The sequence below is a fragment of the Hypanus sabinus genome, chromosome 9 (genome assembly GCF_030144855.1).
Source record: "Hypanus sabinus isolate sHypSab1 chromosome 9, sHypSab1.hap1, whole genome shotgun sequence".
Classification (NCBI taxonomy): Eukaryota; Metazoa; Chordata; class Chondrichthyes; order Myliobatiformes; family Dasyatidae; genus Hypanus; species Hypanus sabinus.
This window is the reverse complement of record NC_082714.1, coordinates 148115566-148135997: the sequence shown is the minus strand read 5'-3', so window position 1 is coordinate 148135997 and position 20432 is coordinate 148115566. Positions and strand designations below refer to the sequence as shown.

Here is a 20432-nt window from a genome sequence, read left to right as displayed (position 1 = left end):
GTACTGTACTATTCATTGAAGCCCTCAGGGGATGACCAGAGTGGGCTGGTTGAGAGGTTGCATCATCCCAACCTGATTGACATCTGAGACCCCGTGAGTAAGGATAAAAGAGGGTCTGGGGAACAACCCCTTTAGATGCACCAGGAGAAACGCTGGAAAGCCAGTGACAGCGTTTTATAGCAAAAGCCGGTGGGGCCTGTGCGCGTCCTCCCTTGCCTGGGTTGGCGGGCTCACCACGGAAGAACGGCTTAGCTAAAGGAGAGGCCACAAGTGAACGGCCACACCAACGGGACTCCCGACGGATCGAAATCAGAAAAGAAAAAGCCAGCAAGTTTCTCAAAATCTCTCTCTCTCTCCAACCAAATGCTGCAGCCTGCATGAACTGAGTGACTTTTATATTTCCATCGGACAATACATTATCCCCTAGACAACGATAGAGCTTATTTCTTATTGATTACTATTATAGCTGCACTTTTAGATTTAGTATTGATGACGTATATTATCTGTATGTTTGCATTGATATTATTTTTCTGCATTTTTACTAATAAATACTGTTAAAAATAGTACCATCAGGCTTCAACGGACCTCTCTATCTTTGCTAGTAAGTGACCCAGTTACGGGGTTCGTAACACAATCAATTCATGGATTCATGGATGGTTTAGAAATCTTATGGCAGAAGGGAAGCTGTTCCTAAAACATTGAATCTCCATTTGTGGCTCTTGTACCTCCCACTGATGGTAGAAATAAGAAGAGGCCATAACCCAGATAGCAAGCGTCCTTAATGAGAAGAACGTGTTTCAAGACCAGTGACACGTAACTAACTGCAAAAATAGACGTGTATCATGGGATCTCTACCACTTTTGTCATCACCTTTAGCATCATTAACTGTGCTCTACTAACTAATTGGAACTAAAGTGCTTTTACAATGCTGATTTGTGAGCTGATGTATCTTGTTCCCTTTATTTAGGGAAGATTTTGTGACTCAAGACCAACATTTAACATTCAATTCTTTAAATTCCTCACGTGTACAGGTGGGATATCCGTAGAAACCTGGAGCGCACTGGTTGCACGTGTGCCCTGCGTAGTTGGGGAGGCAGCGACACTGGCCCGTAGAACCACAGAGATTGTCCACTGATCCACGCTCATCACACGAGCAAACTACAAAAAGGAAAACAAGTCAGTCAGGGGTCACTGAAACCCGTGGTACTGCCGATCTGTGCAATGTGGAGCACACCAATGCTATCGGGTAGAGGGTAGACATGGGGTAGTATAGACCCAGGAGATTTTGTAGATCAATCATCAGCCTTTCTTATCAGTAGCCTGGCATGAAAAGTTTCAGGTAACCCATTCATCCAGTGGTCCTGTCCCACTCACACCAGTCCACAAAGGGTTCCTCTTCCTTTCTTCATCTCCTTCTCCATCCCTCTTCATTAACAAGACTCATCATACTCCCGCACCTGGCTCTATCTGCCCATTGTCCTCCCTCCCCTTCAGGCTCGACTGTCACCTCAAGTTTAAGAGTCAGGACGTTATGCTTTATAAAATGCTGGTTAAGCTGCTCCAGGACTATTGCATGCTAATTCAGGTCACTCCATTGCAGGAAGGATGTGGGAGCTTTGGAGAGGATGTCTGAATTAAAGTGCATTTGGTATGAGGAGGCAAGCTTGCGTTGCCGGCTTCGTAGTGACAGAGGCTGAGGGAAGATCTGATAGTGATGACGGGCACAGAAAGACAGCTGGTATGTTTTCCCATACAAGGGCGGCATAATAGAGCAGCGATTATAGCACTTTACAGATCCAGTGATCAGGGTTCAATTCCTGCTGCTGTCCGTAAGGAGCTAGTACATTCTTCCCGTGACCGTGTGCGTTTCCCCCGAGTGCTCGTGTTTCCTTCCACAAGTTCCAAACACACACGGGTAGTAAATTGTGAGCATGCTCTGTCGGTGCCAAAAGGGTTGTGTATTTCATATTTAGGTAATCTTGTATATACATTGGTTAACTAAGCATTCCTGTTCATTTAAGTAATTCATTACAGGTTTAATGTGTAAATATGTGAATTGCATACGTTATCATGCTACCAGGTGATACTTGGGCACGTCATTTAAATTAAACGCAAAGTTTGACCCTCATTCCCGGACTCGTGTGTCTTCCTTTGAATTAGTTTAATATGTTGAGGTCACAAAACATAACAGAAAACACAGCAACGCTTGTGGGCTCTCCCCAGCACATCCTCGGACTGTGATGGTTGTTGGCATTCATGAATAAAGATGCCAACACCGTACGTTTCATTGCACATGCAACAAATAAAACTAATCCTTAATCTTCCAATGAGATGCATAGACAGCTCAGAATGTTGGTAGCTTTTTCTCAGGATCGAAATGAATGTTACTCGGGGGCATGCATTTAAGGTGAAAGGAGGTAAATTCAACGAGATGCAGGAGGAGAAAAACGAGAGGATGGTCGATGCCTGGAATGCCAAGGGTGGGAGGGAGGCTATACAATAGAGTTTCTTAAGAGGCTCTTAGATAGGCATATGTATGTGCAGAGAATGGGGGGGATGTGGACATTTTGAGGGCATAGAAGGATTAGTTAAGCATTTAGTTACAAGTTTAATGAGCTTGCCTCAACAATGTGACACGAACAGCCTCTTCCTGTGTTGTACTGTTCTACGTTCACTGTTTTATCACCAGCCAGCCCTCCATCTTCCCCCCTTACTTCTTTAACCAACCAGACCCGAGAGAGTAGCCATTTTCCTTCTTTGCTCTGTGTACTTGTGCAGAGACCTGACCCAAAATGTCAACTATCCCTTTGCCTCCACAGATGCTGCCTGACCCACTAAGTTTTCCCAGCAGCTTAGTGCTTACCCCAAATTCCAGTACCTCCACTCGCTTGTGTCTCCAGCCTTTCAATGCAGCTGGGAAATGAAGAAATCAGGTCTCAACATTAAATCTGGTACACTGTTACCTTGCTATACCTGGCCGCTATGAGCAATTAGCTTTCCCCTTCCCAGTTGCTCATCACCCCACAAACAACCTTGGCTGCTTCTGGTCAACGTCACTCTTCACTAAAACCTTCTGGAGAGGGCAAAGCCTAACCATGGCAATGTGGGTAGGAGTGGAAGCCAACAGCGCACTGGTCACAGCGAGATCCATTGAATTCCGGCTTGCACAGACAACGCCCAAAGTGATCGCAGAGTTCGGGAAGGCTTCCGGCAGTGCTGCAGCTACACACTGCAAAGGGAGGAAGAGAAAATAAGATATCAGTTTCTGTTCAAACTCCTCCCTTGGGAGCTGATATCGAGTGTTCTTTTTATCCATTTTCCATCTGGCACTGATATTCTGGGAAATAGATGCAAAATGACTGTATTCCAGCCTTAAAATCACAGCCTCCTCCAGTAATTTTACACTGATCTTCCTGAATAAACATGGATTTATTCAGAGATTTTAAAAAATGGGTGAAAGAACAGTTTTAAATTCCTATAACATCTTGCTACTTCTAAAGTTGGAAAGATCTGAAAAACTTTACATACAGTGAAACCCTTTGAGGTGGAGTCTATTGTTCTCTCAACAAACAGATCAACTAGAAAATGACAAATTTATACAATAATTCAGGTACACAGGAGGCTGGACACTCCAGAAAACTGGTCATTTATCCTTCATTGACCTTGTCAAGTTCACCGATGACACAACAGTGGCAGGACTCATCACCAACGAAGATGAGACGGCCTACACAAACAAGGTGGGAGAGCTTGAGGCCTGGTGCCAGGCAGATAATCTCTTGCTCAATGTCAACCAAGACAAAGGAGTTGATGATCAACTTCAGGAGAACTCGCACCACTCACACTCCTCTTTACATCAGCAGCAGAGCAGTGGAAACCGCCAGCAGATTCGAACTCCTGGGCGAGCACACCTCGCCAACCTCTTATGGTCCCAAACACAAGCAGGAAGGCTCACTAACCCTTCCCTTCTACTTTCTGAGAGAGCTGGACAATGTACATCTATACTCACATCATCCCACAGATGCGCAGTAGAGAGCATGCAAACAAGCAGCATCACTGCATGGTACCAAAAATGCACCGTGGCAGACAGAAAGGCTCTACAATGGTATTTATATACCAGCTCCATATCGCTATTTATCGAAACTTATTGCTTAGTTATTTAGCGGTCTTTATTGTTTCTATTGTATTTTTTGGATTTAGTGCATGTGCTCGCAGTCTCCGGGATGTACATGGTGACATATAAGTACTTTGATAATACCTTTAACTTTGAACAACGGTTGTCAAAACTACTCAAAGCACCACCAACCTACCCGCCATCAAGGTCACATATACAGAAAAATGCCAGAAAAGGGCCTGTAACCTAATTAAAATTGTGTTCATTTTTGTCCTGTATTGAAACCGGAGTAACAATTATTTTGTACTCCTTTACGCCTGTGTATTGGAAATGACATTGAACAATCCTGGGCCTTCAAAGTTCCACACCACAAAGACAATTAAAAGAACAACTATGTAAAATAACAATTGAAATTTAATAAATGTGAATGTGGCCTGTTATTGATCTCGGTGACAAAAGCCACAGGTTTAGAACTCACACTTTGAAAGATTAACACAGACTTTCAGTCCAATGAGTAAGGCTCCATCCAGAGGCACAAAACAGCGTTCCAAGTTTAGAATTCCAACTTCAAAAGATTAACACACTCTTTTAATCCCAAGAGCATGGCTCCATTTGGATTTCTTGTTTTAAGCCTGTGGTGAACTACATATACCTGTCTGGACATGCACCCCCTGCTGACTGCTCCTGTGGCTCCTCCCACTGACCGTGGCTCTTCCCACAGACCCCGGTATAAAGGCGATTGAGGCCTGAGCCCTGCCTCTCAGTCTCCAGGTCAATTGCTGCTTCTTCTTTCTTCCAGTCAATAAAAGCCTATATCTCGCCTCACGTCTCAGAGAGTTATTGATGGTCCATCAGGGACTGAGGTTAACAGTGCAAGCAAACAATAAACTGCTGGAAGTACTCAGCAGGGCTGTTGTAGTGTCTCTCCCCAAAACATCCCTTCACCTCTACAGATGTTACTGTCCCCATTAATAATACAAAGTTGCTTTGCAACTCCAAAAAGATACCAAAGGCCCATTATAAATGTAAATCCTATCTCTAACTTTTCCACTTTTAACTACCTCCAACTAGTTAAAGCAAGACTCACTGAAATCAGATCATGAATTGTGATTTGAAAATCTTTTACATGGTTCTAAAGCCTTTTGTCTAGGTGTTCAAGATGAATTGAACAGGATTATTTTCTGATCGTTGTTAATCAATATTATCCACCTTCACCTTTGCTTTTGGCCAGAATTGCAAACATCAGGGAGCATCCTCGAGTTATGTGAATATACTGTAGCAAATATTTGTTGTGACTCTGCACAACCACATACCAATTCAATAAAAGCACACAAGTGGGTGATGGCTTTAACTGGGGAGAGGGAGAGATGGAGAAGGGGAGAGGGGGAGAAGGGGAAGGGGAGAGGGGGTGGGGGGAGTGTGGATGGGAAGGGGGGGTGAGAAGGGTGAGGGGAGGGAGAAAGGGGGGGAACAATGCACAAGCATAGACAACAACACATGTGCAGACAACAGATCAATACGTAGTGCTAAAGGGTGGGGGTTGGGGTGGGGGGGTTCATTACTTTCCAGAAGAATGCCAGCTTGTTGAGATGAATCGGCAGCTTCAGTGACTCTTTGGTGACTTCGATCACGGTCACAACACCAAATTAAGGCTTACATTAGTATTCGGCGTTCAAGTCTTTGAAGTGGAATTCTGAAACCCTTATGATGCAGATTCCTTATCAATATATTTACCACAATTTTTCTACCGGTGATCGGAAGTGCAAGCACGAACTCACGTTGGCAGAGGGGATAGTTGAAATAACCTGGAGCACACTGGTCACAGTAGAAACCCTCAAATCCTTGATGACAAAAGCACTGTCCTGTCTCTGTGTTGCAGCTTCCATCGGTAACACCAGGCCCAAAACATCGGCAGGCTACAGTTGGAAATAAAGATGGTTGCTGAGAACTATCATCAAACACAGCTGCCTCAAGTTCCTCATAGTAACCGGGTGCTCAATTCAATAACTCATTGACCTTCCTGGTGACCAATATGTTGGTTATCAGTACTGGATACATTTTCCCTGTTGGGATTGGCTGTAGATTTGGATTTGTTCACTGTCATAATGAGATTTTTGTCCCATTATGCTTTCCAATCCTGTGGCTTTGACCCTCTCTACCTCTAACACCCTAAACCTATTAAATCCCTGCATCTTTCGCACCATTGCCTGTAAGGAGTTTCTACGTTCTCCCCATGACCACGTGAGTTTCCTCCAGCTGCTCCGGTTTCCTCCCACAGTCCAAAGACGTGCCAGTCTGTAGGTTAATTGTTCATCACAAATTGTCCCTTGATTGGTCTAGGATTAAATTGGGGAATTGCTGGGCAGCATGGCTCAAAGGGCTGGAAGAGCCTAATCCACTCTCTATCTCAATAGATAAATGAAAAAAACCTTTCAGTTCTGGTATCCTCTACTGGTGGTCATAGTAGGAACCCCCTACCTCAACCTTCCCAGCTTTCTCTCCTGCACTAATAAACACCTAGGGCAAACCTTTAGCCTTATCATCCCATGCAAGTCTGCTATAAAAATTGTACAATAACCTTCGGGACAATTTACTACATTAAAAGGGCATGATGTAAATGCACCAACGCCACCAATTTCAGCAATGGGTTATTATCCTGAACCAGCATGGATAATACTCGGAACTGATTCTATGACCTACGCTCAATTTCATTGACTCTTTACAACTCATGTTAGCATTGCTTATATTTGCACAGTTTGTCTTCTCTTTCACACTGGTTGTTTGTCACTCTTTATCTGTTTGTGCATAGCTTTTCATAAAGTTTCTTCTTTCTGGTAAATGCCCACAAGAAAATGAATATTAAAACAGTGTATGGTAACATGTACAATACATACTTTGATAATAAACTCACTTTGAACTTTGAGATACTGTCAATTTGAAAGGTGCATGGAATATCTTGGGCTTGTTTCTGGGCACGAGCTGTGAACTCCCTATTACCTCACCCTCTGGGCCTATTCCCCATCTCTCAATACCGAGAGCGGGCTGCTGCCGTTCGCGTGACAGGGCAGTGATAGGGGGAGTCGTCCTCTGGATATGGGATTGACTTACGCTGGCAGCTTTTTCCAAAGTGCCGGGGCGCACACTGATTACAGAAGTGGCCTGTGAAGTTTGGCTTGCAGCTGCAGGTCCCTGTGTGTCGGTCTGGCTGGCAGTCACTGTTCTGGGTCCCCTCTGCATTGCAATCACAGCCTACGTGAAGAGAAATGAAGGCAATTGATATTTACTAACTAACGCTACAATTATTGTGCAATCGATATATTAAGTTGAAAAAATGATTAGGATGGCTTAAGCAAATGTCACCAATTCATCTTTCCTTATCAGTCTCCTGAAATGGCATGGATAACTTCAATCACAGCTCCTCTGGGCTGATTCTGCAACCTGCACACTCAATTTCAAGGACTCTTTGCAACTCATGTTCTCAGTATTGTCTTCTTTTGCACATTGCTTGTTTGTCAGTCTTAGTTTAGACACAGCTTTTCGTAAATCCTATTTATTTTCTTTTATCATGAAACTGCCCACAAGAAAGTGAACCTCAAGGTAAGACACATGTACTTGGATAATAATTTTTACTTTGAACTTTGCTCAGAGGTGACATCACCCAAAAGCCTATCAATCTCTGTTCAGTGATGTTGGACAGGATTGAGATCAATCTTCACCCCTTCCTTCTCCTGCTCTCAGCCAGCCAGCAAAAGCTCTGAAACACCCTTCTCTTCTCCAACACACATCTCACACACACGCACAAATATGGAGTATAAAAGTAGAAAGGTCTTGCCACGGCCATACGGCGCAACAGTGAGACCACATCTGGAGTACTCTGTTCAGTTTTGGCCTTATTTAAAGGGGGGGGGTGGGAAGAATATACATGTGTGGGATGTAGTTCAAAGAGTTTCTCTACATTGGTTTCTGGAATGAAGAGCTTTTCCTTATGAGGAAAAATAAGGCAGCTCAGACCCTTATGTCAGAGGAGCAACAGGTGATTTTATTGAAATACAAAACAGTCAAATGAGGCATCACAAAGTAGTAACGGAGAGGCTTCTTGCCCTTGTGGCAAAATTCATAACTAGGAGGCAGTTTCAGAATACCACAAAGGGTTTTTCATTTCAAAAGATACTCTCTCCTCGAGAACTGTGAAGCTTGTGCAGTGCACACGACCTTCGAGGCACAATACCTGCAAGGCTAAGGCAGACATGTGTACTGAGGCTTGGGGAGCTGGGAACAGCACAAGACCAGATCAAGTCTGCTTCGACAGAATGGCTGAGACTATTTTGTGTGCAATGTGCTATTATTAAAGCTGGAAGAACACGAGATCTTAGTACTCTCAGAACAGTACTACGGGTTTCGAAACAAAAAGAAAATCAATAAGGGTTGCTGTTCCTTTTAACGGGTGGGTGCGAACATGTGCATCATGAACTACAGCCTTGTTCAGGACATCAGTCCTCAGTGCTGAGGTTAATACTTCAACCTCTTAATAGTTGTCTACTTGGAGCAGTGACTGGGCTAAGGCCATTATACTGTTTCAACCTGCCTAGCAAAATCACTGTCAAACTGTGACCTGACTGCTAAAAACACAATTAAACATGCAATCAAAATAAGAACAGAAAACGCCTTCAGAAACTTACTTATTATTTCACCCACGTGAATTAGGGCCCCTGTGGTCTGCGTGGGAGCCACTGGCAAAGCTGTTGAACAAAACACACAGTGAGTGGAGTAGAACCATTTAATGTACCAGTCATCTTCTGATCAAAATATGGTCTAGAGCTCATCCATCTGTTTGCAATAGATTTGTCTGACAGAGGCCGACTTCAGAAGACTCTCAGTCTTACTATAAGTTGATTCTTTAACAAGAGGCCCATTTCCAGCTTGACATGTTTTTTTTTAAAAACCCTAAGCTCCAAGCCTATGTGGGTGGTGAAGACAAAAGAAATTGAAGATAAATAAATAAATACTTCTGTTTGCTTTCTGGCTCATGGTTGCAAATGATCATTTGCTGAGGTTCAAAGACAGTCATCTGCCTGAACCTACGATAGACTCGGTGCACAGGAAAAAAGGCAATGGGGTGGGGGGCTGCATGCTTTTTATTTTAAACCAATATAGAGGTGTGAAGAAACAAAAGCAATGTAAAGAAGATGTCGTGTAGCTACTGCACTTGTTTTACACAACCTCATGGCACATGTACATTTGTACTCTTTATACACCACACGGAGTTCAGTTTGGAACTCAGCTGTATGGTGACGTAGCAGTTAGCAAATCACTTCACAGCACCAGCGACCACTGATCAGGGTTCAATACCCGCTGCTGTACGTAAGGAGTTTGCATGTTCTCCCCAGTGACTGCATTTGGCTACTCTAGTTTCTTCCCACATTCCAAAGACATACGGGTAAGGGTGGTAAGTTGTGGGCGTACTACATTGGCGCTGAAAGCAGCCAATACTCGTGGGCTTCCCCAACATGTCCTCGGACTATGCTGGTTTTTGATGCAAGACAACACATGTCACTGTACGGTTCGATATTTCAATGTACAGGTGCAAATAAAGTTGATCATTATCTTTCATTAATCATCGTGCTAGGTTGGCACCAAATGATGTTCTATCAAGTACTGTTAACTCAACTGCATTGTCTCAAATTCTGCTCAGTTTATTGCAGGACCTAAGGAGAGCCTCACTGTCAGAGGCACAGTTATTTTAGTTGAATCAATTCATGACCTGTACTTTCAAACAGACACAGAATAGATATTGCAAACGTACCAAATATTGAAAGGCCTAGATAGAGTGGATGTGGAGAGCATGTTTCCAATAGTCTAGGAGTAGAGGGCAAAGCCTCAGAATAGAGCAACATCCCTTTTGAACAGTGATGAAGAGGAATTGGCCAGGATATAAACAGGAGATGTCCTGTTGTTGGGTCTCGGTCCAAAATGTCAACTGAATTCCAGACGAAGGGTCTTGACCCAAAATGTCGACTGTTTACTCCTTTTCATAGATGCCGCCTGACCTGCTGAGTTCCTCCAGCATTTTGTGTGTTTGCTTTGGATTTCCGGCATCTGCAGATATTCTTGTGTTTGTGAAGAGGAATTTCTTTAGCCAGAGGATGGTGTATCTATGGAGTGCACTGCCACCAACGGCTGAGGGCATATTTAAAGTCATTGGGCAAATTTAAAGCAGAGGTTGATTAGCAAGGACATCAAGAGTTACAGGGAGAAGGCAGGAGAATTGGGTTGAAAGGGATAATAAATCAGCCATGATCAAATAGCAGAGCAGACTTGATGGCCAAAAAGCCAAATTCTGCTCTTATGTTTTATGGTCTTTTGGTCTTATGAAGAGAATCAGTGCAGGCCTGGTGTCCTAATCAGTGTCAACCACAACACACTTCATGTGCCAGATCATCCTCCTACTGTCACTCTCACAAGTGGCTTGTGTTGCAGGTTCACTGGCAAGGCCACAATTAATGAGCACCCTGTCCCTGAGCGAGTGATGAGCCGCTGTCACGAACCTACACCATTTCTGGTGAACACAGACCCACGGTGCTGCTGGGGAGGGAGTTCCAGGCCCCAAACCCTGAGAGAGACGGATGGTGCACCTGCTGCCCTTGTCCTTCTTTTTAGAGGCTTCAGGCTCAGGAGGTACAATTCAAGCACCCTAGGTGAGTTGGATGGTGGGGTGGAGATACGTCTCTACCAAAGGAGGTGTAAAGTGCTCCTCCCATCCACTACCCTGCAGGTCACCCTTGGGCAAGATGTAGCACCTCTTTAGAACCCCCCCCCCCCCCGATCAGGGTCACATGAAGCCGTGGGAGCAGATGGTGGATGGTCACATGAGCAGCTGGTGCACATCACAAGTCCTGGTTACGTGACCACTGATGCCTGGCAGACAATCTCCGAAGAGATCAATAATGGCTGGGTCATCCATCTTCACTGGACACCTGCCCAGAAGGCGGCAATGGCAAACCATTTCTGTGGAAAAATTTGCCAAGAACAATTATGGTCGTGGAAAGACCATGATTGCTTGCACCATCTGACAGGGCACATAATGAACAAGCTGAGAAACTGCAGTGTATTTTGTAGAGGAGACATGGGCCGGCAGTAGGGGGAGTGGATCTGTAAGGTAGTGGATGGGGTGTCAATCAAGTGGGTTGCACTCTCCCCAACACAAACAAAATGCTGGAGGAACTCAGCAGGCCAAGCAGCATCTATGAAAAAGAGCACAGTTGATGTTTTGGGCTGAGACCCTTCAGCAGGCCTGTTGTACCACCTGTTCCAGGTCTAAACTCTGGCCACTGTAGTTATACTGCCTTCTATAATTGCTTCTAGTCGCTGGTGCCCCTCAGGATGTTGATGCCAAGATCAATGGCATTAAATACAGCTACACTCTCTCCTGGTTGCTCTATCAGTACCTCCCACCTTTGTAGAGTAAATGTCATTTGCCATGACATTGTCTGGGTCAAGCCTTGTGCAGTCATGGGCTGCCTTTTTTCTGAGGGTTTGTGAAAGAAATTAAATGCTGTGCTGTTACTCTATGGCAGAATAAATAAATACTTATTTATTTATTTAGAGATACAGCATAGTACTGGGCCCTCCCAGTCCAACAATTCCATGTCCATGTGACCAATTAACTTACTAACCCAAACACGAGGAAATCTGCAGATGCTGGAAATTTGAGCAACACACACAAAATGCTGGTGGATCGCAGCAGGCCAGGCAGCATCTATAGGAAGAAATAAAGTCAATGTTTTGGGCCGAGACCCTTCGTCCTGAAACATTGACTGTACTTCGAACCTGACAAAGGGTCTTAGACTGAAATGTTGACTGTACTTCTCCCTGTAGATGCTGCCTGGCCTGCTGCATTCCACCAGCATTTTGTGTGTGTAACCTACTAACCCATACACCTTTGGGAAACTGGTACACCCAGAGAGAGCTGATTATCTCATTGTCTATAAGAAGCTTGTTAGCAACATTCTCTTTATTTTTTTTTTACAAGCATTGCACTGAGCTGGAAATTTTTACATACCAGAAAAATGCGTAGCACTTATATTTTTTTTTAACTTGGAATGAAAATTGAAAAATCACTTACTTTTGATTTAATTTTTTAATTGAAGGGAATAATGAAATACAGTACAACAAACATGAGTTGTAAGCTTTTAAACTTAAGACAGTGCAGGCATACAGCAGGCCAGCCGTTTATTAATAATGAGCTACCAACTTCCATTCTGTGTCTATTATTACAATTTGTAACAGTGTTGTAACTTGAAATGTTCACAATGTAAATAAGTTGAAGCTCTAAAAAGTTTTGAAATAAAGGTTGTGGAACGTTTATCATTTGGAAAATTTATGGATTATCTTCATCAACACAATTAATTACAGAATTATATTAAGATAGATTTTTAAATTGTATTAATACGCTATAAAAGAAAATTCCAGTTGTGCAATAACAAAGGCTATGTGCGTGGGAGCATTTTGGTTATTGTGTGACTGCACAGCTGTACAGCTTAGAGAACAGTGTTTGTACATTCTCCCTGTGACCGTGTGGGAACGTACAAAGGCCTCGTAGGCAGAGGCAGAATTGAACCTGGGTTGCTGGCCCTGTAATTTGTAATGCTAATCACTATGCTACTGTTGTTGTTATCAAACACCCAATGGAATTGGAATCCCACAACATAGCTGTAAATCAGTCTCTATGTACAGTGTACAATTTGACTCCAGTCTTCAGTAAGATACACTAGTTTCTACATGTTTGATGTATCTCTTTGCAGTTCAAATGCTTCAGAACAGCTAGAAACAGGGAAAGCAATCAAAGGTTTGGAGTCATTAATTTATTTATTATCTATTCACAGTGCTGTGCAAAATTCTTAGGCATATATACGGTACTAGGACACCCAATACTTTTTGCACAGTACTGTATTTGTCAATGTGGAGCGGAGAGCGAGTTTGTAAATCTGGCAGGAGCAAAGGGTGCTGGTAGGGCAAGGATGGAGTGCCGCGGGAGGGGTGTGGGACAGGTGGTAGAGAAGGAGTGCCCGGGCTGGGGACTGGTGCAGGTTTAGACACACCCAGCCCTGAGACACCAGGCAGGGTCATTTGATTCCAAACAATTCATTTATTGAGCATTACGAATGCCTCTCTGGTGCTCCCTGCTCCCTCCCCTCTCTCTTCCCCTTTTCCCAAGCAGGATTCCCTTCTTCCTGCCCCCTTCCCACTCTCAGTCCACAATAGAGAAATATATCAGAATCAGGTTATCATCACTCACATGTCATGAAATTTGATTCTTTTTGCGACAGCATTATAGTGCAATACATAAAATTACTACAGTACTGTGCAAAGGTCTTAGGCACCCCAGTTATTTATAAGTGCCTCAGACTTTAGCAGTTTATCTTAAGTATCTCCATGGAGTTCAAATGCTTTGGACAGCTAGAATTGGGGAAAGCAGCCAATGGATTGGAGTCCTTAATTGTAACAGAGGACACCAGGCATTGTAAAGGGAATAGGGAGAGAACAGCAGAGCCATGTAAGGTCAGGAGACCCACTCCTCGGAAATAAAGCCCAAGCTGCAATGAAACCTTCACAACCACAGTAGAGGAGATTGAAGTTTGTTGATCGATCTCCACACTAAACAGATGTCTTGCTGCTTGGTCTGGATTCCAAAAACTATTATCGTGAACCCTCCGAAGACCTCAACCAACAAATTCATTTATTCTCACCTTAAAGCTTTTCCTTTCTAATACTTTTCTTCACTTCTGCAAAACACTGTGATTCATTGTAGGACCCAGCTCTGTCTCTGCGTACTTACGGTAACAGTTGGGGAAGTCGTAATATCCCAGGACACACTGGTCACAATTCTCACCGGCATAATTGTACTTGCAGTAACAGCGGCCTGTGCCGTCCTCACAGCTACCTTCTGTGAACTCCGAACTGCAATCACAAGCTGAAACAACACGGTGCACATCAGTTCAAGTGCTGCTTTTCTTCTTCCCGCACTCAAAGAAAATATTATAAATGAATAATAGTTTGAGCGAAACCTACGAATACAGGCATCCAACGAATCAGCCGGAACTTCAGGTGCCCGATAGTATCCGTGCACACAACGTTCACAGTTCACACCGGCCGTGTTGTGCTGGAAGGTGTCAGAGGAAGTTTGTTTTAAATGTTAATGTTGCATTTCACTCCAAACACAATGCAGCAGAAAAAATCAAAATGATTTCTTTCAATAAAAGGGGGGGAGGGGAAGAGTCATGAGGGGAACGAGTCATGGGGGAAGAGTCGTGGGGGAAAGAGTTGTGGGGGAAGAGTCGTGGGGGAACGAGTTGTGGAGGGAAGAGTCGTGGGGGAACGAGTTGTGGAGGGAAGCGTTGTGGGGGAAAGAGTCGTGGGGGAACGAGTTGTGGAGGGAAGAGTCGTGGGGGAAAGAGTCGTGGGGGAAGAGTTGTGGGGGAACGAGTTGTGGAGGGAAGAGTCGTGGGGGAAAGAGTCGTGGGGGAAAGAGTCGTGGGGGAACGAGTTGTGGAGGGAAGAGTCGTGGGGGAAAGAGTCGTGGGGGAAGAGTTGTGGGGGAACGAGTTGTGGAGGGAAGAGTCGTGGGGGAAAGAGTCGTGGGGGAAAGAGTCGTGGGGGAAAGAGTCGTGGGGGAAAGAGTCGTGGGGGAACGAGTTGTAGAGGGAAGAGTTGTGGGGGGGAAGAGTCATGGGGGAAAAAGTTTTAGGGGAAGAGTCGTGGGGGAACGAGTTGGGGGGGAAGAGTTTTGGGTAGGGGAAGGGGTCTTCTTCAATTTTTTTCACCATATTAGTAACATGCACATTCAGGTTGATTTTGACTTCTTTTTCCCTTGGGCTTGATCCTATCCAACAGGCAGCATGGAGATTGAAGGAGGTAGACCAACATACTAAGGAATTGTAGTCATAAAGTCTTGTAGCACAGAAAAATAGCTTTAGGCCCAACATACCCATGCTGTCCTTTGTCTGATTTACCTGAACATTGCACTACCCAATAGAGTCTTACAGCATCAAAACAGGCCTTTCAAACCAGCTAAATCCATGTCATCATTAAACATCTACATGTACAAATCATTAATCCATGTTATATTTTCTCCTTATTTCCCAAACTAGATCTCAGTTTTACCACAGTTAATCCACTGAGTTTACGTCAGCTCTTAAAAGCCCTTGCAAGACCCTTCATTAGGGCTGCAAAGGCAGGGGAAGAAGCTAGAATAAGCAGGCGAGGGGAGAGGAAGGAGTTCAAGCTGACAAGATGATAGGTGAAGCCAGATGATGAGAAAGGTTGGGGGGGGGTGGGGGATGAAGTGAGAAGCTGGAAGATGGTAGAGGAAAAGGTAAAGAACTGAAGGAGGAAGAATTTGATAGGACAGAAGAGTGGATCGTGAGAGAAAGAGGAGGAGGAGAGGCATTTGGGAAGGTGGTGAGCAGGTGAGAAGAAGGAAGCAGGTACAACAGGAGCCAGAGTGCACAATAGAAAAAGAGAGGGAAAAGGGAGGGGAAAAATTATTGCAAGTTAGAGAAATCGATATTCATGCCATCAGGTTGGAGGCTATCCATACGGAATACAAAGTGTGGCTCCAACCAGAGTGTCCTCATTGTGGCAGAAGAGGCCATGGACTGGCGTGTCAGGATGGGAATGAAGATTGAAATTTTAATGGTTGGTCACCGGGTATTTCTGCTTGGTGTGGATGGAGTGAAGGCGCTTGACAAAATGACCCCCTCCCCCCCCGCCGAACTCTAGCATCTTCTATGTGTTAGCCTGACCTGCTAACTTTCCAGCATCTGTATAATCTTGTGTTTCTCATCAACTCCCCCGCTTTGTCTGCCACTCACATTAATCAACAGCAGCCAATTAACCCATCAGCACGTCTTTGGGACACTGGAGACGGGAGAAAGCCAGGGCACCCAGGAAGAATGTGTTAACTACACAAGGTCAGGTTTGGCCCTATACAGCGCATTATATAAAATTGTGAAAGAGATGAGACAGAGGCAGGAAAGTTGCTTCCACGGGTAAGTGAGACTAGAACCAAAGGATATAGCAACAAGATTCAGGGTGCATAGGTTTAGGACAGATGAGGAGAAGCTGTTTTTCCTCAAAGAGTGGTGAATCTGAGGAATTCTCTGTCCAGCGAAGCAGTACAGGCTCCCTCATTAAATATATTTAAGACAGTGTTAGAGAGATTTTTGCATAGCAGGGGAATTAAGGTTTATGGCTGGAATTCCAACCTGGGGTCCACAGTTCCCTCAGTTAATGGTAAGGCTCCATGGGATGAAAAAGGTTGGGAACCCCTGGTTTATGGGAAAAGGAGATGAGTCCACAGCCAGATCAGCCATGATCTTATCGAGTCCCCTCTGCCATTTCATCATGGCTGGTCCTCATCCCATTCAACCCCATACACCTGCCTCTTACCATATCCCTTGATGTCCTGACCAATCAGGAATCTATCTGAATATACCCACTGACTTGGCCTTCACTGCAGTCTGTGGCAGAGCATTCCACAGATCCTCCACTCTTTGACTAAAAATAACTCCTCCTTACTTCTGACTCTAAAAGGTTGCCCCTCAATTTTGAGGCTGTACCCTCTAGTTCTTGATACCTCCACTAGAGGAAACATCATCTCCATCTTCACCGTATCTAGTCCTTTCAACATTTGGTAGGTAACATTAGGATCTTACCTGTTGCACCAGTCACTCCCATTCTACGGAGTGGAACAGCAATTGTTTCGTGTGTGAAAAGCCCTGACAAAACTTGATTTACCTCAGGTTAGATCTAAACTGTCATAGTGGGGAGGCAGAATGGTAGCATAGCGGTTTATGTAACACTTCGACAGCGCCAGCAGCCTGGGTTCAATTCTGCCTCTGTCTGTAAGGAGTTTGCACGGTCTCCCTGTGTCCATGTGAGTTTCCTCTGGGTTGTCCAGTTTCCTCCCATATTCATAAGACATATGACATTAGTAGGTTACAAGCATAAGAGATTCTGCAGATGCTGGAAATCCAGAGAAACACACACATAATGCTGGAGGAACTCAGCAGGTCGGGAGAGAAATAAAGAGCCAACGTTTTGGGCAAGACCCTTCATCAGGACTGTAAGCAGGTTAATTGATCACGGTTCTAAATGGGCGGCAAGGACTCACAGGAAGGGTCTGTAACTGTGCTACAATTCTAAACAAACAAATAAATAAACTCGAGAGAAGAAATAAGAGCAAGTGTTTCTACAATGTGAAGTGCTTACTTGACAATCAATGCAGACACCCCCTCCTTCATATCGACCATTGCTATTTAAGCTCCCTCGACGCTGGTGCACTGCGGGGTCATACACACATTGAAATGCATGACCGTTACAATTGCAGGCTGCAGGATGGAAATTAGAGGAAAAAAGATCATTGAGACTACATCAATAATATGTGCAATATCCGTGAACTTTGATAAGGTGTGTCACAAAGCTCTGAATCCCATTGCAGAAAGGTCCTCATTCATTCCACATGAAAGCAACCCTATTCTGGTCTCTTAGATTATTGTTGAACACAACAAAACCATTCACTATGTCTGAAGTCATATCCTCCTGGACTATTTAGAAAACAGCATGTAGGAGATTTGAGTATTATTCACAGTGACAGTAACATGACACAGCTGTTAGCCTTTTGTAAAAACCAGCCAGAGTTTCACTCCTTTGAAAGCACTGAATCACATTCCTTATGAAAGACAAGAGATCCATTCTGTCAACATACCAGACAGACAATGAAGTCAGAATTCTGCCCCAGTTACGAGTGCATTCGCTTATTGTAGTCGCTGGGTCGGTGCGAGTGAGAGTCAAGCGTTTAGTAAGTGGTGCCATGTTAGTGTAGTGGTCAGCACGATACTATTACAGCTCGGAGTGCTCCAGAGTTCAGAGTTCAATTCTGGCGCCATTCTGCAAGGAGTTTGTATGTTCTCCTCATGGAATGTGTGGGGGTTCTCCCCGGGTGCTCTGGTTACCTCCCACAGTCCAAAGACATGGCGGGTTAGTAGGTTAATTGGTCATTGTAAATTGTCCCGTGATTAGGTAAGGACTAATTGGATTTGTCGGTGTTTGCTGGGTCAGCATGGCCCAAAGGGCCTACTCCACACTGTATCTCTAAATAAACTAACAAGTAAATAAATAAAGTCCTCTTTTTAAACTAAACAACCTGCCATTCAACCCATCTAGCCTCTCCTGGAAAAAGCTAAACATTCTATTTACTGAATATGAACTTGCACAATTATTGTTAATTATTAATCGAGTCCAAGGTGACAGGTTGAGGATTGAAGAATTTAACGATAAATGGATTATAGATCCTTCCTTGTACCAAGTTATAAACACAAGTCATTCTGCAGATTCTCAAATGGTAGGGGTAGGCAATCGTGGTGACAAGGGAAGTTAAGGACTGCATAAAAGCCAAGGCAAAGGCATATAAGGTACCAAAAATGAGTGGGATGTTATATGATTTGGAAGCTGTTAAAATCCAACAAAAGGCAACTAAGAAGGGAAAAGATGAACTATGAGGGCAAACTAACCAATAATATAAAGCAGGATACTAAAAGTTTTTTCAGTTACATAAAGAGTAAAAGGGAGGGTAAAGCTGATACTTGCCCACTGGTGAGGTAGTATGGGGGACAAAGAAATGGCAGATGAACTTAATAGGTACATCAGTCTTCACTGATGTAAAGGATGATGTAAATAGCCATTGCTATTACAAAGGTAAAAGTGCTAGGCAAACTCAAAGTTTTTAAGGTGGATAAGTCACCTGTGCCAGATGGATTACATCCCAGAGTCCTGAGAGAGGTTGCTGAAGAGATAATAAATGCATTGGTCATGATTTTCAAGAATCACTTGAGGACTGGAAAATTGTAAATGTCACTCCACTCTTTAAGAAGGAAGGAAGGTAAAAGAAAGGAAATTATAGGCCAGTTAACCTAACCTCACTGGTTGGGAAAGTGCTGGAGTCTATTATTAAGGATGAGGTTCGGGGTACTTGGGAGATTAATAATAAAATAAATCATAGTCAGCATGTTTTCTGTAAAGGGAAATCTTGCCTGACAGATCTGTTAGAGTTCTTTGAGGAAGTAACAAGCAGGGTGGCCAAAGGAGAGGCAGTGGATGCCATTTACTTTGATTTTCAGAAGGCAGGGCTGCTTAACAAGATAAAATCCTATAGTGTTACAGAAAAGATACTGGCATGTATAGAGGCAGGAGGCATTAAATAGGAATAAAGGCTGATTTATACTTGTGTATATAGGCTACGCCTTAGGCCTGATTTTTACTTCTGCGTTGCTCTACGCCGTAGCGAGCATTTGTTGGTGTGCACCAAAACGCTAGTTGGCGGTGGAGTTTCTATGCCACTGTGTTGAGTTTCTTCGTGAGAGACACATATGAGGAAATGCATTTCAAACATTTTCGCATGTCGGCAGGTAGATTTGATGATTTGGTTCATCTATTTCACATCGGTGTACAGACATGGTGGAGAAGAAGCAACTGGAAATGCGATGCTACCAAGCCGACCAATTACAGTTGTTGTGGTCTGTGTCGCCGTGACGTGTGAGTTACTTTTTGGGGAGGTGCCCGTCACCCTATGGCATAGGGTACAGTGTAGGTATGGCATAGAGTACGCAATACCTACGACAAAGATGAGACACAGAAGTATAAATCAGGCTTAAAGGAGACTTTTCTGTTTGGCTGCCAGTGACTGGTGGGGTTCCTCAGGAGTCTGTATTGGGACGTCTACTTTTCGCTTTGTTTGTCACTGATTTAGATAATAGAAATGATAGTTTTGTGGCAAAGTTTGAGGATGATACAAAGATATGTGAAGGGGTAGGTAGTGCTGAGGAAGCAATGCAATTCCAGCAGGAATCCAGTGTTGGAAAATGTATGATAATGTATTTTGGTAAATGGAACAATAATGCAGACTATTATGTAAATGGGAAGAAAATTCAAACATCAGAGGTGCAGTATGACTTAGGAGTCCTCGTGCACGACTCCCAGAAGATTGGATCTGTGGTAAAGAAGGCAAATGTAAGGAAGGTAGTTATTTCAAGGAGAATAGAATATAAAAGCAAGGAGATAATGCTGAGCCTTTATAAGACACTAGTCAGGCCACACTTGGAATATTGTAAGCAGTTTTAGGCCCCGTATCTTCGAAAGGATGTGTTGTCATTGCTGAGAGTCCAGAGGAGGTTCACAAGGATGATTTCTGGAATGAAGGGGTTAACATATGAGGAGTGTTTGGCAGCTTTGGGCCTGTACTCACTGGAATTTAGAAAAATGTGGG

At 43.9% G+C, this 20432-nt stretch overlaps 1 protein-coding gene across 2 annotated transcripts in view; it reads right to left on the bottom strand.

Moving 5' to 3' along the window:
• The window catches only part of lama5 (laminin, alpha 5), a 333519-nt gene that overhangs the window by 157458 nt on the left and 155629 nt on the right, over positions 1-20432 (bottom strand). For both annotated transcript variants that reach the window (XM_059980763.1, XM_059980765.1), the window contains exons 8-15: positions 17381-17499; positions 14180-14270; positions 13947-14081; positions 8791-8850; positions 7220-7360; positions 5890-6027; positions 3095-3229; positions 1024-1158 (exon numbers count right to left, since the gene is read on the bottom strand). In XM_059980763.1, the coding sequence (XP_059836746.1) occupies positions 1024-1158; positions 3095-3229; positions 5890-6027; positions 7220-7360; positions 8791-8850; positions 13947-14081; positions 14180-14270; positions 17381-17499 (954 nt within the window). The remainder of the gene's footprint in view (positions 1-1023; positions 1159-3094; positions 3230-5889; positions 6028-7219; positions 7361-8790; positions 8851-13946; positions 14082-14179; positions 14271-17380; positions 17500-20432) is intronic.